This window comes from Nicotiana tabacum, chromosome 11 (assembly GCF_000715075.1).
Source record: "Nicotiana tabacum cultivar K326 chromosome 11, ASM71507v2, whole genome shotgun sequence".
In the NCBI taxonomy this organism is placed as follows: domain Eukaryota; kingdom Viridiplantae; phylum Streptophyta; class Magnoliopsida; order Solanales; family Solanaceae; genus Nicotiana; species Nicotiana tabacum.
Genome location: NC_134090.1, coordinates 175,870,271 through 175,887,964, shown reverse-complemented (window position 1 = coordinate 175,887,964; position 17,694 = coordinate 175,870,271). Strand labels below are relative to the sequence as shown.

At 35.8% G+C, this 17,694-nt stretch overlaps 1 protein-coding gene across 1 annotated transcript; it reads left to right on the top strand.

The window, feature by feature from the left end:
• The first annotated feature begins 277 nt into the window (after positions 1-277).
• On the top strand, positions 278-8,526 carry LOC107782074 (dihydroxy-acid dehydratase, chloroplastic-like). Its single transcript, XM_016602903.2, has 14 exons — positions 278-1,002; positions 2,354-2,425; positions 3,936-3,983; positions 4,689-4,843; positions 4,933-5,127; positions 5,201-5,312; positions 5,415-5,484; positions 5,578-5,636; positions 5,756-5,879; positions 5,983-6,053; positions 7,127-7,228; positions 7,440-7,520; positions 7,926-8,084; positions 8,160-8,526. The coding sequence occupies exons 1-14, from the start codon at positions 454-456 to the stop codon at positions 8,208-8,210; spliced, it is 1,848 nt and encodes a 615-aa protein (XP_016458389.2). The 5' UTR covers positions 278-453; the 3' UTR covers positions 8,211-8,526.
• Positions 8,527-17,694: the final 9,168 nt, after the last annotated feature.

The window sequence follows — 17,694 nt, the reverse complement described above, 5'->3', positions numbered from 1 at the left end:
AAATTTAAAATTAAAAATTAGTGCATGATAAAAATGTTATTTAACTCGCTATTTTTGATGAATTTAAAAAATAATGTTATTTATATTAATAACTTTTGGAAAAAGACCTAGAGTGTATTTTTAAAAAAAATGTTATAATATAAAATAACACTATGATAAAATTACGTTTTAGTAAAGATGAGAATAACACTGAATATATTAATATGCCACCAATTTCGATATTTCTTATGAATTTAGTTCCCTTCTCCACCTTTACTCTGTGTTTTCATTCTTATCTAACTCAAAAGAGTCCAAGATTAAGACACGATCCCTTAAACATATCTCTATATTTTGTCGTATACTCTCCACTTTCTCTATTGTTTTGTCCTTCTTCTACCCTTTGCCAGATTTCCACCTTTAAACCTTGATACAGTAAAACCCCTTCACTCTCCTCCTCCTCACTCCGCCGCCACAATGCAAGCTCAATTACTTTCCCCACCCACCTACCGCCCTACCCCCACCACCCTCACCACCACCCTTTTCCCAAAATGTAGACCCCACTTCAAGAAACCACCCACCTTCACCATCAAAGCCACCACCACCACCTCAACACCCCCACCCCCACCCCCACCACAAACCACCACTCAAAAACTCAACAAATACAGTAGCCGTATAACTGAACCAAAATCCCAAGGTGGGTCACAAGCAATTCTATATGGTGTAGGATTAACTGATGAGGATATGAGTAAACCCCAGATAGGAATTTCTTCAGTTTGGTATGAAGGAAATACTTGTAATATGCATTTGTTGAAATTAGCTGAAGCTGTGAAAGAAGGGGTTCAAGAAGCTAATATGGTTGGGTTTAGGTTTAATACTATTGGTGTTAGTGATGCTATTAGTATGGGGACACGTGGCATGTGTTTTAGTTTGCAGTCAAGGGATTTGATTGCTGATAGTATTGAAACTGTTATGTCTGCTCAGTGGTATGATGGGAATATTGCTATTCCTGGCTGTGACAAAAATGTAAGCCTCTTTTTACCTTTTTTCTACAAGAATTTTTTAAAAAAATGGACACCCTTTTGTTCTATTTGTTATTTCTTGAATAAAAGATGCAAACTTTACTATTGTTGTGTAGAAAAGATGCTAGCTTTGTTATTTTATAGGTATATTTCTTGAATCATATAGACGACCCTATCTTGTTTGGGATTGAGATGTAGTTGTTACAAAAATGTGAGCCTTTTCTTTTTGTTTTTTCTACAAGAATTAAAGACAAAACTCCTTTATTGTTTTTTGATATTTGGGGAAATTCTGAGTTTAGAGGGGAGCCTTGGAGCAACGATCAATTTGTTTCTGTGTGACCTATAGGTCAAGGGTTCGAGCCATGGAATCAACCACTAATGCTTGCATCAGGTAGTCTGGCTACCTCGTACATCTTGGGGTTCGGCCTTCCTGAACATTGCGTGAACGCGGGATGCTTTGTGCACCGGGAAATTCTGAGTTGGTATTTGGGCATTAGGAATTATTTCTTGGATAAAAGATGCAACCTTTGCTATTCTTGTTTTGGTAAAAGATTCAAACTTTGCTATTCTTGTTTTGGATAAAAGATGCAAACTTTGCTATTATTATGGAGAATAGATTTCAGCTTTGCAATTTTATAGGTATATTTAATACATTTGCTGTTTTACTTTTAAATAATTTACTGTCTATGCTGTACAGGCTCACAATCTCTTGTCTAGGTCCAATCTCTTATGCTCCTGGTACTGTATGGATAAGATTCCTGGTTGATTTCCGGGAGTATTGGATGTATATGATTCTTGGAAACATAACACTTTCAGTTAGAAGTGTATAGAAGTATGATATTTTTAAGATTTTGCATAAAAGTTTGAGGATTTTTCTCAGTTTGAGCAAGCAAAAATATGAATTCCAGCATACTAGGTGACTTTCTGCTGTGAAGATTTATTCAGTTATGCAATTACTTCAGAATACCAAATATTTTTATTTGACATGTTATATGTTTTTTCAAAAAAGTTGTTTCTTTGACATGCCCTGATTATAAAACACTCAAGCAAAATGTAATCTGTTTCAAGATTTCATTTAGCAATTTAAGATTATGTAAATTCGAGCATGTTTATGATTTCTCGCAACTTCCTTATTTCGTGCATTTGCGGTGTTCCTTTTCACTAAATTTCTGCCTATCTATATGCACATGCTATAGTATTATAGTTTTATTTTTGATGGAGTGAAAAACTTTGAGATTGTTCTGAGGACCCAAACCATTGAGCTAACCCCCTAATCGTTTCCTACTCTTGCCTACAGCCGCTGCAATTTATGCTGTATCTCTTCGAAAGAATAACTTGTTGTTGTTATATGGCAGATGCCAGGCACAATTATGGCGATGGGAAGACTAAACAGGCCAAGTATCATGATATACGGTGGAACCATTAAGGTCAGACGAGAACACTCATGTTTTAATTCTTTCTCGTGCATTGAAAGCCTCTTTTCATGTAGAGTAGATGTTATCTTCTGAATTATTGCTGCTTGATACCATTCCATGGCTTCCAATATTTAGTTAAGAATAGTTAAGTTGAATAATTGTGGTGAATAAACCAAAAGAGAGAGAACTAGGATAATATGTGTCATTTACTCAGAATTCCCACAATTCATAAAAGAATAAGGAAAAGTAAGACTTTGACTCCATCAAAGAGAGGTGGAGTAGAAAGGTAGCTTGACACATTTTTGGAGTTTTTTTTTGGAGGTTGCTCGAGTCCATCAAGGAAGACTTAAATTTCAGGTAGGAGTATGGAAAAAGAAAAGGGAAAGGAAAGCGGAGTAGTATTTGATATCTACATTTTGGTGTATCTGCATTAGCCACATGGTGTAGTGGCTCTTTTGTACCTTCCATTACATTGTCTTTTGCACAGTGTATGCAGCAGAACTTGTTTGGTTTATTTGAGGTTTTTTTTGGTCTTTCCTGCTAAACTTTGGGATTTGTTATTAAGATTGATCAAATTCTTTGGAAATCCTTTATGTTGATTTTAGGAGATGATATGCTGTTTCCACTATGACTTGAGTGAAGAAGTTGTATATTTAGTGAAAAAGAATTCTTCAAGATGATTATGGTCTGCTGTCTGGTACAAAGCCACAAGACCATGTATCTTTTTCAATCTAATCATGACAGAGCTCCTTATCCGTCTTGTAAATTTCTCGTATATCACTAACAATTTATTTTTTTTAAATCCCAAAAGCATTTCCTTCTAAAAAAATAATATCCCAAAAGCTTTTTTACAAATTATTATGAGATTTTCTAATAAAATGTGTACATAGTTGCTAAACATTCGATAAACTTTAACAAATTAAACATGAAAAGAAATACATGTATTTCTTGATTGTTCCTTAATTTTCCATTGCATCAAAGAGAATTTTCGTTGCATAAAAAAATGCAAATGAAAATGGAAGAGAACTTGTTATAGATGGCATAGGAGACAGCAATTCAAATAGCGCATTGTGGAACATGTTAAGCTGGACCAGCCACAAATCTATATAGTCTAAGCTGTCTTGCTAGGAAAGAAGGTGGAGGATCGTATCAGAATATTTGGAGGATAGGAATTGGAATAAGTGAATGAAATAGGAGAGGTCACTTTCGTAGGATTAACTGCTAGAAGGAGAGAAAAAGAGTGGGAAAGATTAGAGATGACATAAGCTGCTTGTAAGCTTCTAAATGTCTGCTGTATGATGACTATAAAATGCCAACACGTCAATTACATCATTGCTTAATCATAAGGGCGACCAACTCTCAAGAAATAATGCTAATAGAAAATGACATAGAAGGTTAACAATTCTAGACTCTTACTAACATAATGACAGGTAATGTTATTTCAAGAGCATTTCACATGTTGATCTCTTGTTCTGTTTTCGTCTGAGTTATTTTTGATCCTTTACCTTTCTCTGATTTACAGCCTGGTCATTTTCAAGGGCACACATTCGACATTGTATCCGCTTTCCAGGTATGTCTGCTGAATTGCCAGTTTGATGTTCTAGTGTTTTCTTATTGCTCCCTTTAGCAATTCTTCTTTGATGATTATTGTTGTTTAATAAGTAAAGCATTTACTTGGAAACACAGTAAGGAGTTATGGCAAAAGCTTTACTAGATTACTATTCTAATGAAAATTAGGAAGGCTATGAAAAGTTCTTAGCCATTTAAATTTTCTACTCTAACCCAATATAAAGTAGTTAGACACATACATGTTAAACATTTCCTAGCCTGTGTCAATCCCTCTAAGCATATCCTATTTGTCTTCTGTATATCATCTTCTGTTGGTGGATGATCTTTATCTGTTGATTTTAGTGATAAGTATGCTGATGTTAGTTTTTTTTTTTGGGGGGGGGGGGGGGTTATCAACGGATACATTGTTGAAACACATTTTGTGTCCATGTGACATTCTGTGGCAACTGGCGAATCTTTTTCTTGACAAAAGGTCGTTCTCATTTATGGTATGACAATTTAATTTTTTAATGGATACTCTTGTTTGTAAAAGCATTTAAAAGTTGTTCCTGCGAAGCTTTCTGGGAGTTGTACTTATGGTTTATATGATAGAACCATGTTGTGACTTGAACTTTTTTGAGTATTATGTAACATTTTTCAATCACTGATCTTCAATTCCGGAAGAACTTTGGTGATACCATTTTTTCTGCTTTAATTTTGCTTGCAGGTGTATGGAGAGTATGTTAGTGGTTCTATTAGTGATGAAGAAAGGATGAATGTAGTTCGTAATTCATGTCCTGGTGCGGGGGCTTGTGGTGGAATGTATACAGCAAACACCATGGCATCTGCTATTGAGGTGTTGGGCATGTCACTGCCTTATAGGTATAAAAATGTGATGTAGTTACTTAAACTTTGTTTAACAAGAATTATTGCTAATGAGTCCTTTCTTCGTCTCCTTTTCAAAACCAAAGTTCTTCCACACCAGCTGAAGACCCACTGAAGTTGGATGAGTGCCGTCTAGCGGGAAAATATCTTCTGGAATTGTTGAAGATGGACTTGAAACCTCGAGATATCATCACGAAAAAGTCGCTGCGAAATGCTATGGTGATGGTCATGGCACTTGGTGGATCCACAAATGCTGTACTGCATTTAATTGCTATTGCAAGGTAAGCAACTTTTCCGCAGTGTTACTTTACCTTTGCTATGAGTATGTGAGTCATGATTTGTATATCTCCACAGATCTGTTGGCTTGGAATTAACTCTAGATGACTTCCAGAAGGTTAGCGATGCGGTTCCTTTCCTTGCCGATCTGAAGCCTAGTGGAAAATATGTTATGGAGGATGTGCACAAGGTTTGTAGAATGCTATGTGTGCCGATATATTCTTAGTATTGGTTATATGGCATTCACTGCTGTCGATTTTGTTCTGATGAATTGCGGAGCTTAATTATGTAGATTGGAGGTACACCCGCGGTCATTCGCCACCTGTTGGAGCTTGGGTATTTGGACTGGGACTGTATGACTGGTAATTTTCTTTGATGATTATTAGTAGATATTTTGTTGTACTGGTCAATCTAATAATTGGTGGTACTCATTTGACTAACTCCTTGATTTGTAGTCACGGGAAAGACTCTTGCTGAAAACGCAAAGCTATTTCCTTCTTTAGCTGAAGGTCAGGTAGGTCTTTTTCCCAACGGCTGCTTTCCATTTGGTGCGGTGATGTTTTTGTCATAGGTTTGTTGCCTCCTGATGGAAATTAGGATACTCAATTTTGTCCATCTTTCTTTGTTTTCTAGCAAATTATAAGACCATTGTCCAACCCCATCAAAGAAACGGGCCACATTCAGATATTATATGGAAACCTTGCACCAGACGGCAGCGTGGCAAAGATCACTGGGAAAGAAGGGATGTACTTTTCTGGTATGTAATATTATTTAGAACTATAATTTAATATTTTTTTGCGTCTCGGATGCTGTTTGTTTGCCTCTTGAAAATATAACAATCACGGGAACTTGCGCATCAGGCCTCGCCCTAGTGTTTGAAGGAGAGGAAGCTATGATTGCGGCTATCTCAGAAGACCCTTTGAGATTTAAGGCAAGCAAGCTAATCCCTTTCCCTGTCATTTTTTTTCATTTACTTATGTCCTGATAAACCGTGCAATAGAGTGGGAGACTACATAAGTGCAAAAGTATCAATTTCTAAGGAGCATTCGTAGCTCAGACAAGACCAGTGCATTGAGTAATAGTAAATATTGAAATTTTTTGAAGTCCAATAGACAAAAGGGTTATAAACATTTACTATTAAATCAATACTATCTTGGATGGATCAATTTAAATTTTTTCCCCTTTTCTAGGCATTTTGATAATTAAAAGAATATGAAAATATCAAGACATGAAAGTTTTTTTTTTCCTTTTGAGGTATTTTGCCTAAGCTCTCGCATGTTAACCTATTACAACAACAACAAACCCAGTGTATTCCCACAAGGCATGTTAACCTATTACTACTATGAAATAAGCCGTGGTCTCTTTTTTCTATTCATACGTGTATTTCTTGAGGCAATGGTGTCATTGTGTCCATTACGTGTTTAGTTTTCCTCTCTTCCCAGGCACAATGTTTATGCGTGCCAATAGGCTTTTCGCAACAGAAACATCTGAAACATAAGTAGGTTTTTGATGAGGCGGCAAAGGAGTAAAGATGGAATTTGTCTTGTTGTATAAACTTACACTCTGCTCATATATATATGTATGTATGTATGTATGTATGTATGTATGTATGTATGTATGTATGTATGTATGTATGTATGTACGTATGTATTTGGATGAGTTCCTGTAGATAAACATGATGTTGGAACTTCCGATAGGTGAAGTATATATATTGTCCAAGTATCATGCCACTGTGTTACTTCTGCTGAGTTCTTCAGTTTCATCTCTCATTTGGTCTCGTAGACTTCCATTGCATTTTCCTAAGTAGTAAAGTTTCATTTAAGCATTCTTTTACTCCAAATTCTCTTCTGGAACACTGAAACAGTCGGTTATTAGTGATTTGTTTTTGCCTTTTCTGTTTGTTGGAAAGTAACTGCCTGCAATAGTTTGAGCTTATTTTCGAGCCAGTTCCAATATGGTGGATATTTGGTAGTCCAGACATCTTATCTGCATACCATCTTTCAGGGAAAAGTTGTTGTCATTAGAGGAGAGGGACCTAAGGGAGGACCAGGAATGCCCGAAATGTTGACACCAACAAGTGCCATTATGGGTGCAGGTCTTGGGAAGGTACGTAATGCGAGCTTTATTTCTTCCTTGTCTCTTATATTTTTCGTTCTAGGCAAAATTTATAAATGACATGTATTTCGTTAAAATTATAGGTTATTCTTATTGTCTTTCTTTTAGGATTTCATTTTGAAATCTGTTGCATGGCCTTAGCTCCTAGCTATTGGTTTTTTCATCTTACTGAATGTTTATTTTGTTTTATTTTGGACCATAGGATTGTGCATTACTTACTGATGGAAGATTTTCTGGAGGTTCTCATGGATATGTCGTTGGACATATATGTCCTGAAGCACAGGTACACATTAGCATTTGTTCTATGACTCGTTGCTGCTTTTAGGTCTTGCCGTCATGCATATTTTGTTCCGTGAAAAAATCAGCTGTCAAATATGTTAATCTACTATTATAGTTCCTAGTTTTGCGAGGGCAATCACTAGTTTTTAGTTGCCAAAGTTTCTTCACTAATATTCACTCTACAATCACTAATTTTTGGTAGCCAAACTATTTCTCGTTTGTTATTCGAGCATTCAATGTGCTCATGAAGACGTGATTGATACTTAAGCAGGCGCCTTTTAGTTACTAAAACATGTCATACAAAATATTAGCATGTGATAACAGTCCTAAACCTTCAGAATAGCATAGAAGAGCCTGTTTGATCTTGGTTTATTGCCATTAAGAATTGTGCAATTCAAACCCTCACCAGGAAGGAGGTCCAATCGGTCTTGTTCAAGATGGAGACGTCATAACGATTGACATTCAGAAGAGGAAAATGGACGTTCAGTTATCAGACGAGGAGTTTGAGCAGCGTAGAAAGAATTGGACGACTCCTGCATATAAAGCCGACCGAGGGGTTCTCTACAAGGTACGTATGTGATTATTTGATACAGGAGAGATATTGAACGCAAAAGGCGCTATACTGACATAATTATCTCTCCAGTATATCAGAAATGTGCAATCTGCTTCCAAGGGATGTGTTACTGACGAATAGACAAGAGAAGCATTTTTTATGAAAGCATAGAGTGAACCTGGGAAAAGCTTGATTTGTAGATTTTGCATGAAGCTGCAATTGGGGCATCTTCACGGCTCGTAGCATATTTATTATAGAGGTTTATCCTATTTATGTTTTCAGGTGTAACTCATATACAATGGTTCTTGTTTTAGAGGTAGTGAGAGCATTGTTTTCTTCTGTTCTTTTTCCTACTTTGTAATTCTGGATATCTAGTTGTTCATTGGTTTTGATTTAAATTGTATAATGCTTGGTGAAATAATATTGGTAAAGGACAATAACTTCCTACTTTTGGAAATTCCCAGAAGCTTGAAGTATCTCTGAGATTTGTTGCTGTCTATATGAGTTTTTCTTCATTGCCATAGGTTTGGTCTGATCTTGTGCTCTACATGATCTGAAGGTCTAGATTTCAGGTCAATATATGAGTTATATGCACAGAAATCAGAAAATGTCTGATGAATTTGGCTGACTTAAAGTTGAATAGAACATACTAAAACATTCCTACTCTTGAGAGCCAAACTATCTTTTGCCACATTTCATGTTGAAATTGAAAAAAGAACAGCTCAGTACACAGTATTTGCGTCCACGCAAGGGTTGGGGAAGGGTCGCATAAGGGTGTGATGTGAAAAGTTTACTCTAATGCAAGCATTAGTGGTTGCTTTTACGGCTTGAACTCATTAAACGGAGACAACAAAACAACGACGACTCGGTAAAATTTTACTAGTGGGATTTGGGGAGGGTAGTGTGTATGCAAATTTTACCCCCACCGGAAGGGGTAGAGATGCTATTTCTGAAAGCTTCTCGGCTCAAGAAGACAAAAAGAGACAATATCAGTACCACCGCAGAAATTATAGGAAACAACATGAAAACTAGAAGATAGATGCAAAGGAAAAGTGATAGCCACTAAATAGACCTGGCACTATGAGAAACGAAAGAGTAGTAAAATACAACATTGCCACTAGATATCTTAGACAAAAATCCTACCAGACTAGTCTCACAAATGTAGGAAGTAAGGCAAGACTCAACTACCTCCTAACCTACAACCCTAATATTTGACCTTCATAGCTTCCTATCAAGGGCCATGTCCTCGGAAATCTGAAGCCTCGCCATGTCCTGCCTGATCATCTCTCCCCAATACTACTTAAGCTGCCCTCTACCTCTTCTCGTGCTCATGCTTCCTTACCGGAGCATCTGAGTTTCTCCTCTATACATGTCCGAACCATTTGAGCCTCGCTTCCCGCATTTTGTCATCAATGGGAGCCACGCACACCTTCTCCCGAATATCATTATTCCTAATCTTATCCATCCTAGTGTGCCCGCACATCTACCTCAACATCCTCATTTCAGCTACTTTCATCTTCTAAATATGTGAGTTCTTAACAGGCGAACACTCAGCCCTATATATCAATATCGGTTTAACCACCTCTTTATACAACTTACCTTTGAGACAACAAACTACATGTTAAAATTGAAGTTTGTCATTTATTTGGGGATATTATATGGAGTTTTTGTTGACTTATTTAGAGTCAAGTTGTTGATATGATATATAAGCAAATAAATGCAAGACCATAGTCTTTGGTGTAAGCTGATAATTGTGCAAAATGTATAGTTAGTGGTGCATGTTCCCTTGCAGAAAAGTACATTACATTGCATATTTTTGCCTCACGTGAATTCCATAAGCAGAATAAGTAGTTTTGCTAGCTATTCGACGCCGTTCTTTTATAAATAGCATCAACCAGCTGTTGCTTGTTCCACTTCATGCTGACCTTTAGCCGTCTTGTTTAACTTATATACGCTGACAATATATGATTTTTTTACAACATAAACTTTTGAAGATGATTTACGATAATATGTAATAGTTTATACTAATCCTGAATTTGGTAATTTAAAATAGTTAGTAAATAATCTACTATAATCAATTAAAATATTGAAAGGGAGCCTTGGCGCAACTAGTAAAGTTGTTGTCATGTGACCAGGAGGTCACGAGTTCGAGCCGTGGAAATAGCCTCTTGCAGAAATGCAGGGTAAGGTTGCGTACAATAGACCCTTGTAGTCCGATCCTTTCCCGAACGTCGCGCATAGTGGGAGTTTAGTGCACCGGGCTGCTCTTTAATCAATTAAAATACTGAAACGATAAAATTGTCTCCATGAGACATATATGTCACCGGTTCGAGCCGCGGAATCGGCCATTGATGCCCGCGTTAAGGTAGGATGTCTACATCACATTCCCTTGGAGTGCGGCCCTTCCCCAATTCCTACATAAATACGAAATACTTAGTGCACCGAACTACCCTTAATAATGTAAATATTATTTGAATTATCAGTATATACAAGTTGAATTCCTTATACACAGCCATCCTAGTAATAATACGGGCCGGATAGCAAACTCTAGTTACTGGAGTAGTATAATATATTGAATTTTTAGTTTAATTACGATTTATAATTGGTCTACAGACTTTACATTATAATTATAAATCTCTTTCGTCGAAAAGTTACATTACATAAAATGATTAAAATAATGTTATTTTGTGTATATATAAACTATATATTAATCCCTTGATATAAGTTCATATGTTAGGTGTATCATGTATGTATAGCCTATTCCCCATAGTATATGAGACATAGACATTTTTATACTGTATTTTTTTTGAAAACCCTTAATCAATATCACCTCCCTCTACACCCTCTCCAAAATCAAATTCCTCAATTATAGTCTACAAACGTCATTGCTTACCTCTTAAAACTTGTCGTCATACCCTCGACAATAGAACGTAGGTGGCATTTGAGGTTGCCATAAAATTGTAATGATGTGTATGTTTACTACTATATAAATAGAAAAGAAGAAACCATGTGAGCAAGCACTTGACCTATTTAATTACATTTACAAATAAATAGTTAGATCACTAAGGATTATGACGGAATGAGTAAGATTTCTTCATTCTTAAGTAAAAGTCTCGAGTTTGAGTTTTTAAAGTGAAAAAAAAAATTATGATAGAGAGTGCTTTTATTTGTAATAGGCCTTGCGGTTCGAGCCGAATAGTAGTAGGGTGCTTTTCATTTTTAATAAATCTTACGCGACGCGAATCTGAATTGGGATTATAAAATGGGCATGGGACATCAGATGAAGAACAAAAATAATACGATAGAATAGTTGATCATGAGGCTTGCCACACGTCCATAGGTGGCTTGTGTGCAGGGGCGGAGCTAGTCCATGGACTACAGGTTCGACCGAGCTCACTCGTTTTGGTTCAAATTATGTTTTTGGCTTAAGAATTAATTGAATATGTACAAATTATTCTTTTAGAACTCAATAGCTTCAAAGAACTATAACCCCGATTCCATAAGTTCTAAATCCTAGCTCCGTCTCTGTTTGTATGTAGTAAGCAAAATAGCGGTGTTGGGATGCCACGTTAATTTATTATCAAACTATTTCGTAATCAAATTGCGAATTATAACGTATCTTTGAATTATGATTAGAGGCGGATCCATGAATAAAATTTAACGGATCCAACTTTTAAGATTTTTAGTATTTTTATTATACTACTAAAATTATGAGTTCAAATATTATATTCCCTATGTTTCAATCTATGTGTACCTATTTCCTTTTGAAAATAATTTATCTTTATACAATGATTTATAACCTCACAAAATATATGTGCTTCATTTTACAGCACAAGTTCAAAAGTCTTTTTTTTTAAAAAAAAAAAACTCCGTCGGCAGTTAAATGTCGAATAGGTTCATATAAATTGAAACAGGGGAAATATTTATTAAATTTTAGCAGATTTTATATTAAAATTATGAATTCACATAAACCCGTAGATAATGATTACAAAGTATAGCTAGTTTAATTTATTACATAATAAGGAAACAGACGTGTGTTCTTGCTGTAAGAAACTGAACCCTATGGGCTCAACCAATTCAGACGGCGCCAAACAGTTCCACAAGAGTAGCTGAAATTTAATTACTAGTTCAAAAATGAGTAGAGATAATTAATTAAAATAAAAGTGTTTGTAATAAAATAATAAAAGTAGAAGAACAATATTGCACAGAAAGAGAGAGAGAGAGAGAGGAAATTCTTATTGAATTTTGGGATGATTTACAATGGGGTAAGACCCCTTTATTTATAGGGGAAAAATGATTTAGCCACAAAGTAAAACTCTCTACAAGATAGACATTCACTCTAAATAGAATTCTATTCATAACACCCCCCCTTGAATGTCTACTCGATAAGTAATGTGCCTCATTAAAACCGTAACTAAAATAAAACCCAATGGGAAAAACAATTCTAGAAAAGGAAAAATAGTACACATGTTTAGTAATACGCCTTTTGGTTGCCTCGTTAAAAAAACCTTGCAAGGAAAACCCAGTGGGACAAAACCTTGTAAGGGAAAAAGAGTGCAACGCGCATTAAACTCCCCTTGATGAGAGCATCATTTCACATCCTTGAGCCTTCGCATCCCGATCTTGTACACTAACTTCTTGAAGGTTGATGTCGGTAGAGATTTTGTGAACAAATCAGCCATATTATCACTTGAACGAATCTCTTGCACATTGATATCACCATTCTTTTGAAGATCATGTGTGAAAAATAACTTTGGTGGAATGTGTTTTGTCCTATCTCCTTTTATGAATCCTCCTTTCAATTGAGCTATGCATGTTGCATTGTCTTCATACAAAATCGTGGGTAGTTTGTCACACTTCAAACCATATTTGTCTCGAATAAGATGTATTATAGACCTCAACCACACACACTCTGGACTTGCTTCATGAATAGCAATTATCTCAGCATGATTAGATGAAGTAGCTACAAATAATTGCTTAGTCGATCGTCAAGATATGACAGTGCCTCCACAGGTAAATACATAACCTGTTTGAGACTGAGCCTTGTGTGAGTCAGATAAATACCCATCATCAGCATAACCAACCAGATCGGGACTACAATTGTTGCCATAAAATAAGCCCATATCGGTAGTCCCTTTTAGATACCGCAATATGTGTTTGATTCTATTCCAATGTCTCCTTGTAGGAGCAGAGATATATCTTGCTAAGACATTAACTGAAAAAGTTATGTCAGGCCTTGTAGTATTAGCAAGATACATTAGTGCACCAATTACACTAAGATATGGTACTTCAGGACTAAGTAGTTCTTCATTCTCTTCTTGAGGTCGGAATGGATCCTTATTCACATCAAGTGATCGAACAACCATCGGAGTACTTAATGGATGTACTCCATCCATGTAAAACCGTTTCAATACCTTTTCTATGTAGGCAGATTGATGAACAAAAATTTCGTTTGCCAAATGTTCAATTTGCAAACCAAGACATAATTGTCTTTTCGAGATCTTTCATCTTGAATTCCTTGTTTAAATAATCAATTGCCTTTTGGAGTTCTATAGGAGTTCCAATAAGGTTTATGTCATCAACATATACGACAAGTACAACAAATTCCGATGTTGTTTTCTTTATAAAAACACATGAGCAAATGACATCATTTATATAGCCTTCCTTTAATAAATACTCACTAAGACGATTATACCATATTCGTCCTGATTGCTTTAGACCATACAACGATCTTTGCAATTTGATTGAAAACATTTCCCGGGACTTTGAATTATTTGCTTTAGGCATTTTAAATCCCTCGGAAATTTTCATATATATCTCATTATCAAGTGAGCCATAAAGGTAGGCGGTAACCACATCATTAAATGCATGTCAAGCTTTTCATGCACAACAAAACTAATGAGATAACGGAACGTTATAACATCCATAACGGGTGAATATGTCTCTTCATAATCGACACCAGGCCTTTGTGAAAATCCTTGTGCAACAAGGCATGCCTTATATCTTTGTACCTCGTTTTTCTCATTTCTCTTGTGTACAAAGATCCATTTATAGCTAACAGGCTTAACACCATTAGGTATTTGGACTACAAGCCCAAAAACTTCACGTTTTGCAAGTAAATTCAACTCTGATTGGATTGCTTCTAGCCATTTTGGCCAATCAAGTCTTTGTCGACATTCTCCAACAGATTGAGATTCAAGATCCTCACTTTCTTGCATAATGTTAGATGTAACATTATATGCAAAGACATAATCCACCACTATATCCACTCGATTCAAATTTGTCTCAATATCGATTGGATTTATTGGTAGTTCCTTATTTTCTTGAGTCTCAGGCTCAGTGGATTCCTCATGAATCTCAAAATTTATTAAATTGTGGATTTCTTCATGAGATTCTTTCGTAGTGTCATTTTGATCATTTGTTTTTCTTTTTCTAGGATTTCGATCTTTGGAACCTAATGGTCTGCCACGTTTTAGGCGTGTTTTTGACTCATTAGCTATCATATTAGAAGATTGTCCAACAGGGACATCAATACGGATTGGAACATTCTTTGCAGGGATGTGTGATTTTGTTATCCTTTTCAGATCCGTAAATGTGTCTGGCATTTGATTTGTTATTATCTGCAAATGGATAATCTTTTGCACCTCTTTTTCACAAATAGAAGCACGTGGATCAAGATGAGATAATGATGGATTTTTCCACAAAATTTACCATTTGATTTCACCAATTTTTCCCCCTAATTTTGGGAAAAGTGTCTCATCGAATCGACAGTCTGCAAATCGAGCAGTGAATAAATCCTCCGTTATGTTTCAAGGTAGCGAATAATGGAGGGCGATTCAAACCCAACATATATTCCTAATCTTATTTGCAGACCCATTTTGGTGCGATATGGCAGTGCTACAGGCACATATACTGCGCATCCAAAAATTCTTAAATGGAATATATTAGGTTCATGACCCAAAACTAATTGCAACGGGGAATATTTATGATAATTTATTGGTCTGAGACGAACTAGCATTGCTGCATGCAAAATGGCGTGACCCCAAACAGAAGTGGGCAACCTCATTTTCATGAGTAACGGCCTTGCTATCAATTGAAAACGTTTAATTAAAGACTCTGCAAGGCCATTTTGAGTGTGAACATGAGCTACGGGATGTTCCACTTTTATCCCAATTGATAAGCAATAGTCATTAAATGCTTGGGATGAAAACTCAGCAGCATTATCAAGTCTAATAGACTTAATTAGATTATCGGGGAATTGCGCCCGTAATCGAATTATTTGTGCCATTAATTTTGCAAATGCGAGGTTGCGTGATGAAAATAGGCACACATGTGACCATCTAGAAGATGCATCTATTAAGACCATAAAATATTTAAACGACCCACTAGGTGGGTGAATAGGTCCACAAATGTCCCCTTGTATATGTTCCAAAAACGCAGAGGACTCAATTCCAACCTTTGTTGGTGATGGTCTAATAATTAACTTGTCTTGATAACAAGAAGTGCAAGAAAATTCATTATTTAAAAGAATCTTTAAATTCTTTAATGAATGCCCATTTGAGTTTTCTATAATTCGTCTCATTATAATTGATGCAGGGTGTCCCAATCGATCATGCCAAAGTACAAAAGTATTGGAATCAATAACCTTTTGGTTTACGGTAGAATGTGCCTCAATTGCACTAAGTCTTGTCCAATACAGACCACAAGATAAAGATGGGAACTTCTCAATAACCCTTTTTTGGCCAGATACATTCTTGGTAATGATGAGATATTCAAGATTATTCTCATCTATTGTCTCAATATGATATCCATTTCGACGGATATCTTTAAAACTCAACAAGTTCCTCTTGGACTTGGAGGAGAACATTGCATTCTCTATGATAAGTATTGTTCCTTTAGGCAGAGTTATAGTAGCTCTTCCAGAGCCTTCAATTAATTTACTACTACCAAAAATTATAGTAACATCTGCCTTACACATACTTAAATGAGAGAAATATTTCTTCTCTTTGAATATTGTATGTGTCGTAAATGAATCAACTAATTTTTACAATTGAACTTTAATCCAAGTTTGCTTTGTGGGATATTCATATTTGCTTCCAATGGTTTGACATACAAAAGAAATAGACGAATAAATATTAGTATTTTCAGAGAAAAAGGAAAGAAATAAAGTTAAACAATTTTAACTGAAAAAGTGTCAACACCTTTTTGTAAACAAATGTCGCAAAAATTAACTAGTATACTACTATATCAGACTTGTGTAGTAGTAATGCAAACAAACTATTTATTAATTGATTATATGATACTATACGCCATGATTATGTTATTTATCATTAGTAATGTTAATGTACATTTCATGCGCAATTGCTAGCTTTTACAATTAAATAACTATTCTGAAATTGTAATAACTGTAGTAAAAACAAAAATGTACGTAATAACATTGAATTTTGTGTTGCAGTTCACGTGATTGGTTAGGCATCAAGTTCATTGTTTAAAACGAATATGAGAATCAAATTTAATCAAACGTACTAACATTATTTCATAAAACAAATAATACTAATCGATACTAATGACTACTACTCATGTAAAGAACTATGATTACATGATGTTTATTCACTAACTACTACGAATTAGCAAAAATAAAATTTAAACTACTCAATCTTCTTTAACCACGGATCCATCATCGATCAAGTGGTCTATTTTCCCATCAGGGTGCTCAAAGAAGTCTGTCACATCCAAGTGGGTGATGTCAAAATCATTGTCAGAGACAAAATTGGTTTCAGGGCCTTTATTCTTTAGAGATGCTTGATAAAGCTCAACCAAATGTCTTGGTACACGACAAATATTTGCCCAATGGCCTTTTCCACCGCAACGATAACATTCGGTCTCTGAACCATTTGCCTTTGGTTTCTCATCTTTCCCTTTCCACTTTTGGTGGTTATTTTTCTTTTGGGGGTGATTAAAACTAGGAAAATTTCTTCCTTGTCCACGGCCACGACCATGAGCACGACCACGACCACGAATAGGGCTACGGCCTTTTCCACGCTTAGCATAATGAGAATATACCTCATCCACTTCAGGAAATGGTGTAGACCCAGTGGGTCAATTTTTGTGATTTCTCATGAGCAAGTCATTGTTTCGCTCAGCCACAAGGAGAAGAGAAATCAACTCAGAGTACTTCTTGAAACCTTTCTCTCTGTATTGCTGTTGCAAGACCATATTGGAGGCATGAAACATTGTGAACGTTTTTTCAAGCATATCATAATTAATGATAGTATCTCCACAGAGTTTCAATTTAGAAGTAATTCTGAACATTGCAGAATTATATTCAGAAACAGACTTAAATTCTTGGAGCCTCAGATGAGTCCAATCATATCGTGTTTGTGGAAGAGTGACCAACTTTAAGTTGTCATATCTTTCCTTTAAGCCATTCCACAAAACAAGCGGATTTTTGACTGTGACATATTCTATTTTCAACTCTTCATCAAGGTGATGGCGCAAGAAAATCAAGGTCTTAGCACAACCTTGGGTGGATGCTTTAGTTTTGTCTTTAATGGCGTCTCCAAGACCCATTGCATCTAAATGGATTTCAGCATCCAACACCATGTCATATAGTTCTTGCCCGAAA

Bases quoted from the DNA above. Each gene is read 5' to 3' on its own strand.
- LOC107782074 (XM_016602903.2), top strand. From the start codon at position 454: ATGCAAGCTCAATTACTTTCCCCACCCACCTACCGCCCTACCCCCACC. The intron at 3,984-4,688 runs GTATGTCTGCTG...TTTTGCTTGCAG, and splicing joins ACATTGTATCCGCTTTCCAG to GTGTATGGAGAGTATGTTAG. The intron at 6,054-7,126 runs GCAAGCAAGCTA...ACCATCTTTCAG, and splicing joins AAGACCCTTTGAGATTTAAG to GGAAAAGTTGTTGTCATTAG.